General features: G+C 55.2%; 1 protein-coding gene across 2 annotated transcripts; it reads left to right on the top strand.

The window, feature by feature from the left end:
• Positions 1-498: 498 nt before the first annotated feature.
• Positions 499-10526, top strand: PIF1 (PIF1 5'-to-3' DNA helicase). 2 transcript variants are annotated; one of them, XM_030813821.1, is made up of 13 exons: positions 499-574; positions 1786-2362; positions 3554-3686; positions 3773-3898; positions 4942-5095; positions 5181-5295; positions 5374-5480; positions 6482-6621; positions 7247-7353; positions 8126-8213; positions 8375-8520; positions 9401-9592; positions 9809-10526. In XM_030813821.1, exons 2-13 carry the CDS (start codon positions 1805-1807, stop codon positions 9866-9868), a joined length of 1926 nt encoding a protein of 641 aa, XP_030669681.1. In that variant the 5' UTR covers positions 499-574; positions 1786-1804; the 3' UTR covers positions 9869-10526. The 2 variants fall into 2 exon arrangements, with proteins under 2 accessions (XP_030669681.1, XP_030669682.1); XM_030813822.1 differs by having other exon boundaries at positions 520-598.
• Positions 10527-11674: the final 1148 nt, after the last annotated feature.

Below are 11674 nucleotides of genomic sequence, written 5' to 3'. Positions count from 1 at the left end.
TCCCTTACAAAGGCAGAGAAGGATGTAGAGTTGGGGGCGGGGGAGGGATTGGGCAGGCCTTGGGGTGGTCTGCCTAGAACTGGACAATGGTACTGTGAGTGTAAACAGGGGTGTGAGGGACCAAAGGCAGATCTTCCCCAAGGCTAAGCCCAGCCTCTGTGTGCGGGCTAGAGGGGAGAGGGAGTGTGCTGGAAGGATGGTTCTGAAAATAAATCTTCGGAGTCGCGTAGGGTTTTCAGACCCGACACCACGCGCCGCCGGGTGGCTGCCGCGGCCGCCACCGCGGCCGCGGCCTCCTCCCACCACGCCCAGCTGTCCACTGGATTTGGTATGTTCGGCCACCTCCATAAACCTCCTTCCTCTAGCAGGCAATTGGTACAGCCCAAGCTCCTGGAGTAGAGAGGCAAAGAAAGACACGCCCATTGTTACGCCCCTACCTCTGAGTGGCTGGAGAATTTAAAGATCCAGTCGGTGATTGGGTGATTTTCTGCCTCTAGCATTTGAAAAATTTCTAGTTTCGGAGCTTCGCCACAGGCCGGCTACGATCTGCTTGTTCATCTGAGTGTCGGCACAAGTGAGTGTCTGCCCGAACCCAGAGGTGGGGAGCAAAGAGCCTGATTTATCTAGGGGTTTCCGGCGGGAGGGTGCAGACAAGTGGGTCAGCCTAAGGGAGTATGGATTCTAGGGTCCCAGGGTCCCCTGCGATTTCCCTAGCCGAATATTTTCCACCTCGTCCCCACCTTTGTGGTGGGAAGCGCGAGGGCACACACTGACTTTGACTACTAGCCGCTGTGGCGTATAAAGGGCAAGTGAGTTTCCCTCTTTCAGCCTGTTTCCACGTCTGTACACGGGGAATAGTGAGACCTGCCCGCTGCATATAAGCCAGTGAATGTACCTGCAAGGCAGAAGGCGCTTATTACACGGCAGCCCTCTTTGCATCTCCCCACGGGCGATTCTCCTGCTTCCTGGGGAGAGGACTCTGAGGATTCCTGTGCTGGCCCCGGGTCTTGGGGAAGGAGGATTCTTCCTGCGCAGGGACCCCCATTCTAGTGACGTCCTTGCAGGACACCTGAGGCTCCCTAATCCTGGGTGCCCATCCGCCGCTCTGGAAATTATTGTGTAGCAGGGTGTGTGTGTATGTGTGTGCGTATATAAAAATTGTATATATTGTTGTGTGTATATATAGAGAGAGAAATTGTATATATAGAAATGGAAATTGTGTAGCAGGGTGCGTGTGTGTGTATATATATGTATATATATATACACACACATATATATACTGTATGCATATGTATGTATTTATATGTATGTTTTTTTTTTTAAATTAGAGGGTGTCGCTATGTTGCCCAGGATGGCCTCGAGTTCCTGGGCTCAAGCGATCTTCCTTCCTCAGCCTCCCAAAGTGCTGGAATTACAGGCGCCCGCCACCACGCCCGGCTATTTTTTGTATTTTTAATAGAGACGAGGTTTCACCATGTTGGCCAGGCTGGTCTCAGAACTCCTAACCTCAGGTGATCCGCCCACTTTAGCCTCCCAAAGTGCTGGGATTACAAGCGTGAGCCACCGCGCCCGGCCCAGGGTACATTCTAAGGGTGGATTTTCGGTTAGCCCAAAGCCCTTTCTCCGTCTCTGTGACCTCCTTGTGTTACCAGTGACAGTCCTCGTGATCCTGTGTAGCCTTGACCCTGCTCCCTGTCACGTCCGTTATAGCACTCATTACGTCCCCTATAGCACCCATTACGTCTCACGAATCCTCATGACCCCTGTGCTCCGGTGTCTTCGCAGACCTGCAGAGGCGGTGGCGATGCTCTCGGGCATACAGGCGGCGGCAGAGGAATACGAGGACTCGGAGCTGCGGTGCCGCGTGGCTGTGGAGGAGCTGAGCCCGGGCGGGCAGCCGCGAAGGCGCCAGGCCCTGCGCACCGCGGAGCTGAGCCTGGGTCGCAACGAGCGCCGCGAATTGATGCTGCGGCTGCAAGCTCCAGGGCCCGCGGGGAGGCCGCGCTGCTTCCCTCTGCGCTCCGCGCGCCTCTTCACGCGTTTCGCCGAGGCCGGGCGCAGCACCCTGCGGCTCCCCGCCCACGGCGCCCCCGGGGCCGGCGCAGTACAGCTGCTGCTCTCGGACTGCCCCCCAGACCGCCTGCGCCGCTTCCTGCGCACATTGCGCCTCAAGCTAGCTGCGGCCCCGGGTCCCGGGCCGGCCTCCGCCCGAGCGCAGCTGCTGGGCCCGCGGCCCCGCGACTTCGTCACCATCAGCCCTGTGCAGCCCGAGGAGCGGCGGCTCGGGGCGGCTACCCGGGTTCCGGACACCACGCTGGTGAAGCGGCCTGCGGAGCCCCAGGCTGGGGCCGAGCCTAGCACAGTGAGGACGGGAAAAAGGGGACACCTTTAGGAGTAGATGTGCCATTCTTCAAGATGGCAGAGACCTAGAGACCCAAGTTTGGGGGGAAGCCGGTGTGGGTATTTGAGGGCGCTGCTGGTTATCTCAGATACCCATCTGACATGTGAGTATGACAGGAGTGTGGGAATTGTGCCTGTGGTTGTTAAAGTGTAATCCCTGAGACGGAGTAAGTGAAAACAGGAAATGGGACCTGGCTACATTAAAAGAGAAAGCAGAGGCCGGGCATGGTGGCTCACGCCTGTAATCCCAGCACTTTGGGAGGCTAAAGTGGGCGGATCACCTGAGGTTAGGAGTTCTGAGGCCAACCTGGCCAACATGGTGAAACCTCATCTCTACTAAAAATACAAAAATTAGCCAGGTGCAGTGGCGGGCGCCTGTAATCCCAGCTACTTGGAAGGCTGAGGCAGGAGAATAGCTTGAACCTGGGAGGCAGAGGTTGCAGTGAGCCTAGATCGCTCCACTGCACTCCAGCCTGGGTGACAGAGCAAGACTCTTCCTCAAAAAAAAAAAAGAGAGCAAGAGAGAAAGAAGAGAAGGAGGCTTGCAAAGGACTACAGAAAGAATGCTGGGAGAGGGTAATAGGCCCAGAGGAGAGGAGCTTATGGAGAGAATGAAGTGGTCATTCTTGTCCTGGGCAGCCAACAGTTGAAGCAGATGAGGGGAACAAAGTCTGGTGGGTTTGACAACTTTTGTGGGCTGGGGCAGGTGAATCATAGCCCACCAGGGTTCGACACTAAGTTGGCGAGAGGACAGAGACAGAACGAGAAGGGGCCCTGGCTAGGCAGGGTTTTGCTTGGGTGTTTTGAGGTGAGAAACAGGTTTGTGATAGGAAGAGAAACTTAGGTGACAGGAAGGAAACTTAGGTGACAGGATGAGAAGGGTTAGGGAACCCAGGGGAAGGAGCTGAGGGAGGGTCTGGACCACACTGGGGTGGTCTGCCCAGGACTGGACAATGGGGGTCTTCAGGGCACAAGGAGAGATCGGGACCCCAATAGTTGCTGGCAAGCTCTCCAGGCAAACCCAAGAGCTCCAAGGAATGAAGGCAGCAGAGGACAAAGGGTTACCAGGCCCAGCATTGCACGTGGGCCAAGAAGGGTGGGGGCAATGCCTAGTGGGTGGGAGGATGCTCTGAGATAGCTCTGTTCCCCCCAGGAAGCCCCAAGGTGGCCCCTGCCTGTGAAGAGGCTGAGCTTGCCCTCCACCAAGCCACAGCTTTCTGAGGAACAGGCTGCTGTGCTGAGGGCCGTCCTGAAAGGCCAGAGCATCTTCTTCACTGGGAGTGCAGGTAGTGGGGGCAGAGAGGAGGTAGGGGGACAGTGGTGGGGTGGGATAGAGGAACAGGGAGACCTGTCTAACTTTGCCCCTGTCCAGGAACAGGGAAGTCATATCTGCTGAAGCGAATCCTGGGCTCACTGCCCCCCACAGGCACTGTGGCCACTGCCAGCACTGGGGTGGCAGCCTGCCACATCGGGGGCACCACCCTCCATGCCTTTGCAGGTAAGTAGGAACCCGTAGGACTTGAGCTAAGAGCAAGCCCAGCTTCTGGGAAGGGAGAGGGAGAGGTCTGCATAAAGAGGGGGTTTTGGGGGCTGGGTGCGGTGACTCACTCCTGTAATCCCAAAACTTTAGGAGGCCAAGGTGGGTGGATCGCTTGAGCCCAGGAGTTTGAGACCAGCCTGGCCAACACAGTGAGACCCTGTCTCCACAAAATTTAAAAACTAGCGGCCGAAGGCCGGGCGCGGTGGCTCACGCTTGTAATCCCAGCACTTTGGGAGGCCGAGGCAGGCGGATCACGAGGTCAGGAGATCGAGACCACGGTGAAACTCCGTCTCTACTAAAAATACAAAAAATTAGCCGGGCGTGGTGGCAGGCGCCTATAGTCCCAGCTACTCGGAGAGGCTGAGGCAGGAAAGTGGTGTGAACCCGGGAGGCAGAGCTTGCAGTGAGCCAAGATCGCGCCACTGCACTCCAGCCTGGGCGACAGAGCGAGACTCTGTCTCAAAAAAAAAAAAAAAAAAAAAAAAATTAGCGGCCGGGCGCAGTGGCTCACGCCTGTAATCACAGCACTTTGGGAGGCCGAGGCGGGCGGATCACAAGGTCAGGAGATCAAGACCATCCTGGCTAACACGGTGAAACCCCGTCTCTACTAAAAATACAAAAAAATTAGCCGGGCATGGTGGCAATCGCCTGTAGTCCCAGCTACTCTGGAGGCTGAGGCAGGAGAATAGCGTGAACCCGGGAGGCAGAGCTTGCAGTGAGCCGAGATCACGCCACTGTACTTGAGCCTGGGTGACACAGCGAGACTCCATCTCAAAACAAAACAAAAATTAGCTGAGCATGGTGGTGTGTGCCTGTAGTCCCAGCTACTATGGAGGTTGAGGTGGGAGGATTGCTTGAGCCCATGAGGCGAAGGTTACAGTGAGCCAAGATCATGCCACTGCACTTCAGCCTGGGCGACAGAAAGAGACCTTCTCTCAAAAAAAAAAAAACAAAAAGAGAGGCTTTGGGTATTAGCCCAGGCTGAATAGTGTCACTCACAGGCATCGGCTCAGGCCAGGCTCCTCTAGCCCAGTGTGTGGCCCTGGCCCAAAGGCCAGGCGTGCGGCAGGGCTGGCTGAACTGCCAGCGGTTGGTCATTGACGAGATCTCAATGGTGGAGGCAGACCTGTTTGACAAACTGGAGGCCGTGGCCAGGTCAGTATGTTCAGAGGGCAGCAGGTGAGAACTGGGACCTGGTGGTCTTTCGTGTGCCCCTAAAGCACCTCACGCTCCTCTCCAGAGCTGTCCGGCAGCAGAACAAGCCATTCGGAGGGATCCAGCTCATTATCTGTGGGGACTTTCTGCAGCTGCCACCTGTGACCAAGGGCTCCCAGCCCCCACGGTTCTGCTTCCAGGTACTACTCACCTCCTAGCTCTGCTCTCCTTGGGGGTCTGCTCTGCTCCTTGACCCACCCCCACCCTGCCCCCACCAGGCCAAGAGCTGGAAGAGGTGTGTGTCAGTGACCCTGGAGCTGACCAAGGTGTGGAGGCAGGCAGACCAGACCTTCATCTCTCTACTGCAGGCCGTGAGGCTGGGCAGGTGAGCTCTGCTGGATAGGGAAGGGGCTATGGGATGAGGATCCAGGCATGGGCCACAGTGAAACACAGGGAGGGACCCAGGAAAGGGGGAGAATGGTTACCCTCAGGAGCAAGCACTCCATGCAGGAAGAGAAACCTTGGGCAGGGTACTGGGCAACTCAGGATGGATTGTAGTCAAGACTGTCATGGCACCATAGGAGATGGTCGCTCTGTGAGTGCTGGGACCCAGCCTCCCTCAGGGTTGGGTCTCCATCACCTAGCACAAGGCCTGGCATAAAGTAGGTGTCAGGGGCTGGGCATCGTGGCTCACGCCTGTAATCCCAGCACTTTGGGAGGCCGAGGCAGGCAGATCACAAGGTCAGGAGTTTGGGACCAGCCTGGCTAACCTGGTGAAACCCAGTCTCTACTAAAAATACAAAAATTAGCTGGGCGTGGTGGCACGCACCTGTAGTCCCAGCTACTTGGGAGGCTGAGGCAGGAGAATCGCTTAAACCTGGGAGGCGGAGGTTGCAGTGAGCCAAGATCACGCCACTGCACTGCAGCCTGGTGACAGAGCGAGACTCCGTCTCAAAAAAAAAAAAAAACCAAAAAAGAAACATAAGCTAGATTTTTCACCCAAGGTAGCAGGCAAGCGGATAGAAGATTGTACCCTGGAGGCCAGTCTGAGCCCTGCAAATCTCCAGCCTGTGCTCACTCATCAGAGCCAACTTCCTCAGGAGCATTATGGAGTGGGAGCGTAGCCAGCTCTGACCTGGGGCAGCACAGGGAAGGGTGCCCACCTGTGATCAAAGCTCAGTACCCTGCCCCTGCTTATTCCCCATGTTTGGGGTCCAAATTTGGAAGGGACAGGTTGGCCAGCTTGAGGGGGCAGTAACTCTTCTCTGGTGCCCTCTTCCAGTCCCAAGGCCTGACCCACGGCCTGCTGCTTGAGCCATCCTGCCCATGTTCCCCACCTTCCCTGCTGCACAGGTGGGCTCTGCCCTGACAGTCCAGCCCCAACAGGTGTTCAGATGAGGTGACCCGCCAGCTCCAGGCCACAGCTTCCCACAAGGTGGGGCGAGATGGGATTGTGGCCACGAGGCTCTGCACCCACCAGGATGATGTGGCCCTCACCAACGAGAGGAGGCTTCAGGAGTTGCCAGGTGAGCAGGGAGCCTGGGCTGGGCAAGACCAGCTGGGAAGGGTTATAAGCAGGTGTGGCCCCCAGGCAACATGGGCCTCTGGGTCCTAGGCCCCCAACCTCTGTAGCCATAAAGGCCCTCATATTTGCAAATGCAACTGTGACTTTGAGAGGTATGATGAACTAAATTCCACAGCCCACCAGGCCTGCGCTGCCTCTACTCCCTACCCTCGTGCTCTGGTCTAATAGTGTTTTTTGGAGGCTGGGTGCAGTGGGTCACGCCTGTAATCCCAGCACTTTGGGAAGCCAAGGCAGGCAGATCACCTGAAGCCAGGAGTTCGAGACCAGCCTGCCCAACATGGCAAAACCCCATCTCTACTAAAAATACAAAAAAAACTAGCCAGGCGTGGTAGTGGGCACCTGTAATCCCAGCTATTCAGGAGGCTGCGGTAGGAGAATCGCTTGAACCTGGCAGGCAGAAGTTACAGTGAGCCGAGATCGCGCCATTGCACTCCAGCCTGGGCAACAGAGCGAAACTCCGTCAAAAAATAAAATAAAAATAAATAAAAATTTAAAAAAGTCTTTTTTGGGATACTGAGTCACAAGTCAGTGATTTGTGATCTGTTTGCTCAACTCTTTTTCTCCAGGTAAGGTACACAGATTTGAGGCTATGGACAGCAACCCTGACCTGGCCAGTACCCTGGATGCCCAGTGTCCCGTTAGCCAGCTCCTTCAACTAAAGCTGGGGGCTCAGGTGAGTGGGAAGCGGGGCCTAGCCCCTGGGAGCTTAGGCTGTCCCGCATGGGCCTTGCTGATCCCTACCCCTCTGCCCAGGCCACTCTGCAGCCAGTGGGCCCAGCTTTGACCACACTGAAAACCTCCCTGCCTCCTGTTCGCACCCACCTTCCCATCTTAAGCTTTCTACTGTTTTTCTCTTCCTACACCAAGAGGTCCTCCAAGCAGTGTTGTTTTGGGCAAATTTCTTTCCCTTGCTGAAGCTCTGTCCCCTCATCCCTAAAAATGGGGAATGAAATACCTACCCCACAGAGCTGTCTTCTGTAGTATACTTTATAAATGGGAGACAGTCCTGATTCCTCCCCCAATGTTGGGGGTGGGCAGAAGATTTTCCTTAGGGCACCCAAGGAGAAAATGCAGGCACAGTGTATCTGAGAGGGGTGGCAGGACCTAGAGGCCATCCATCAAGATCTGTGGTCCACAGATGTACCTATAACCGAGCCAATCATTTTCAAAGCCCTGTGATACAGGTTGCCTTGTTGATCCCTTACCACCTCCTTCTGGGGCAAATTGAGCAAATATTATTCCTCTTTGACATAAAGAAAAATTGGGACTGAGGAAGATAAGGCAACTTGCCCCAGGGGTCACAGGCAGCCAGTGGCAGAGCTAAGGATTGGGATTCAGTGTCCCCATGACAGCTCCCTGCCCTCAGCCTCTGAGAACAGCAATGGCTAAGCTAAGACCAGGCATGGGTAGAGGGGCTGCTGTCCATTCCTCTCTCTCCCTTGCAGGTGATGCTGGTGAAAAACTTATCGGTGTCTCGGGGCCTGGTGAATGGCGCCCGAGGGGTGGTAGTCGGGTTCGAGGCAGAAGGGAGAGGTAAGTGTTGAGAGGAGGTGGCAGTCCTGCTACGGGGCTTTGCAGCATGGCCCCAGGAATGGTGGGGGGAGAAAAAGACTAGGAAAGCTCCAAAGGCCCCTGCTCCTCACCTCAGAGCCCTGAAGCAGAGCTAAAGTTGGGCTGCTCCATGCCCTCCTTAGGGCTACCCCAGGTGCGGTTCCTGTGTGGAGTCACTGAGGTCATCCGCGCTGACCGCTGGACGGTGCAGGCCACCGGGAGCCAGCTCCTCAGTCGGCAGCAGCTGCCCCTCCAGCTGGCCTGGGCGATGTCCATCCACAAGAGCCAAGTGAGCACTGGTGTGGGGGGCGGGGACAGGGCGGGCAGAGGGAGGTCAGGCATGTTGGGGTCTATGTGTCTTTTTTTTTTTTTTTGAGACGGAGTCTTGCTCTGTCGCCCAGGCTGGAGTGCAGTGGCGCGATCCTGGCTCACTGCAACCTCCACCTCCCAGGTTCTAGAGATTCTCCTGCCTCAGCCTCCAGAGTAGCTGGGACTACAGGCGCCCGCCACCACGCCTGGCTAATTTTTTGTATTTTTAGTAAAGACTGGGTTTTGCCACGTTGGCCAGGCTGGTCTCGAACTCCTGACCTCAGGTGATCTGCCCGTCTTGGACTCCCAAAGTGCTGAGATTACAGGCGTGAGCCGCCACACCCAGCCCAGAATAAACTTTTCTTTAGTGAATTTCCAAGCCCACCTCCTCTCCCTTTCCTGGATACATTCACTTCCCCTCTGCCATCTCCTGCCCCACCATTTTCTAAGCCACCACTAGATACGTTAAATCGTATAAATTGTATACAACCATTGTATAAAGTATAGATATAATGAATAATCCTATTTTGCACAGAAAGAAACCAGAGCTCAGAGAAGTTAAGGAACATGTCCCATGTCACACAGTTAGTGAGTGGCAGCCTCGATTCAGCTCCATGCCTATCTGACCCAGAGCCTGAGTGCTTTCCTTTCACTCCATCCCTCAACTCTTACCTGGATCTGTCTCCTGGTCCCCCTCCTACTCAGACAGCCACCTGCTGTCATGCTGTCCCTCTGTCTAGAGACTCTCTGGACTGGATGAGGAGATTCAGGGGCAGTAGCAGGGCTGGTAAAGGGTCAGGCTCTTTGGGGCAAGGGACTTCAGGCTGAGCTGGCTCCATCTCTGTCCCTGCATCCCCCAGGGCATGACCCTGGATTGTGTGGAGATTTCTCTGGGCCGTGTGTTTGCCAGTGGCCAGGCCTATGTGGCCCTTTCCCGGGCCCGCAGCTTGCAGGGCCTACGTGTGCTGGACTTTGACCCTATGGCGGTTCGCTGTGACCCCCGTGTGCTGCACTTCTATGCCACCCTGCGGCGGGGCAGGGGCCTCAGTCTGGTGAGAGGGAGTCATCTAGTGGTGGGCTGTGGCCATGGGCGGGGTGGGAGCTAAGACAGAGGGAGGGCCGGCCCAGTGGGACCTGCGGTGGGGGCAGAAAAGCTCTCTGCTGGCTCCTTTGGGGGTGAGAGCAAGAGGAAAGAGATGCTGGCCCCCAGGTTATGGCCCAGGGGAACAGCACAAACCCATGACTGGGCTTCTCTGGCTCTGATCCAGGAGTCCCCAGATGATGATGAGGCAGCCTCAGACCAGGAGAACGTGGACCCAAACCTCTGAGCCTCACCCACAAAGAGAAGACAAAGGGTGGCCTCCCCGTCCTCCTGCTCCCTAGTGGCCCAGGGCCCCAGGGAATAACTGGAGTAGGCGGGCAGTGTCCCCTTCTGTATTTTTCAGGGACTCTCAGCCTCCTGGCAGGGTTAAAGGGAGAGTACTTTAAACCCATATACCAGCTGTGCTTCAGTTTCTCTCACTTTGCCCTGGGTCAGCTGCTTTAGGGTCATAAGTAACCCTTTCTGTGCCAGTTGAGAATGAGCCTGTGTGGTAGCTGGTGTCAGAGGACAAAGCTCTCTGCAAGGGCTGGACACAGAGCTGCAGAGTCCTGAACATCCCTCCTTTCAGGCTGCAGAAGGGAGAGGCAATGAAGACAGGTGCTCCGGAAGCAGCATCAGGGCTCTTGGAGGGGACTGGGGGGGACTCAGACTGGGTACAGCCTCCAAACAGAGAATGGAACTTAGGTGTGTCTCTACAGCTAGGCCCAGCCTAGCCCAGCCCAGAACAAACACCCTTCAGAGCCTAACTGAAGAACATAAGCTGCAAAATGTGCACCCATATTTTAAGCTGCTTTTTCAGGGGATAAATAGTGTTGGGGACATTGAAATGGATGTTCTCAGGTTGTATTTATTTTGGATAAATAAACTAGAGAATTGTGTAAAAACTGTGCCTCCTGCCTCCTCTCTCTCCCTCTCACTTGTGCACGTGCACACACGTGTTTGTTTAGGCCACAGTGGCTGAGATCACACCCTTCTGTAAGATGGTCTTAGTATCACTGGTCGTTTGAAAAGCTGAGTTATCTGATGTTGGTGACGAGCAATAAAATGACATTGTCACCGGGCATGGTGGCTCACGCCTGTAATCCCAAAACTTTGGGAGGCCAAGGCAGGTGGATCACCAGAGATTGGGAGTTTGAGACCAGCCGGACTAACATGGAGAAACCCCGTCTCTACTAAAAATACAAAATTAGCCAGGCATGATGGTGCATGCCTGTAATCCCAGCTACTCAGTAGGCTGAGGCAGGAGAATCGCTTGAACCCGGGAGGTGGGGAAGTGGAGGTTGCAGTGAGCTGAGATTGTGCCATTGCACTGCAGCCTGGGCAACAAGAGCGAAACTCTGTCTCAAAAAAAAAAAGAAATGACATTGTCATTTGGTGAAGATGAGTTTCCATCACCCAATAGTCAAACATACTAGAGAATTCACGTGGTGGGAAACAAACAGGCCTGCTATATGTTGCTGCATTTGCTAGGAGCCTCAGTTGAAATTTCTCAGTTTGAGCCTTGATGGTCTCCCCAGCTTGAACCTGATCACCAACAAACTAACTTCAGTTTTTCAAAAAGCCTGATGGAAATTGTCCAGGGGTCCTCACAGGCTAGCTAAAACTAAGATTCTCTGCTTGTGAGTGAAAAGGTATCAATTCTGGGTGGTAAATACGGGTTATGATGGAGGCATGCATTGGCAGCTACAGGTGTCAGATTAATAAAAAACGTGGCTGGGGCTGGGCGCAGTGGCTCACGCCTGTAATCCCCGGCACTTTGGGAGGCCAAGGCGGGCGGATCATGAGGTCAGGAGATGGAGACCATCCTGGCTAACACGGTGAAACCCCGTCTGTACTAAAAATACAAAAAATTAGCTGGGCGTGGTGGCGGGCGCCTGTAGTCCCAGCTACTCTGGAGGCTGAGAATGGAGTGAACCCGGGAGGCGGAGCTTGCAGTGCACTCCAGCCTGGGCGACAGAGAGAGACTCTCAAAAAAAAAAAAAAAGATGGCCGGATATGGTGGCTCACGCTTGTAATCCCAGCATATTGGGAG

The sequence above is a fragment of the Nomascus leucogenys genome, chromosome 6 (assembly GCF_006542625.1).
Source record: "Nomascus leucogenys isolate Asia chromosome 6, Asia_NLE_v1, whole genome shotgun sequence".
Lineage (NCBI taxonomy): Eukaryota > Metazoa > Chordata > Mammalia > Primates > Hylobatidae > Nomascus > Nomascus leucogenys.
The sequence above is the reverse complement of the archived record's forward strand: the minus strand, read 5'-3'. Positions and strand labels throughout refer to the sequence as shown.

Bases quoted from the DNA above. Each gene is read 5' to 3' on its own strand.
- PIF1 (XM_030813821.1), top strand. From the start codon at position 1,805: ATGCTCTCGGGCATACAGGCGGCGGCAGAGGAATACGAGGACTCGGAG. The intron at 3,899-4,941 runs GTAAGTAGGAAC...TGTCACTCACAG, and splicing joins CACCCTCCATGCCTTTGCAG to GCATCGGCTCAGGCCAGGCT. The intron at 9,593-9,808 runs GTGAGAGGGAGT...GCTCTGATCCAG, and splicing joins GGGGCAGGGGCCTCAGTCTG to GAGTCCCCAGATGATGATGA.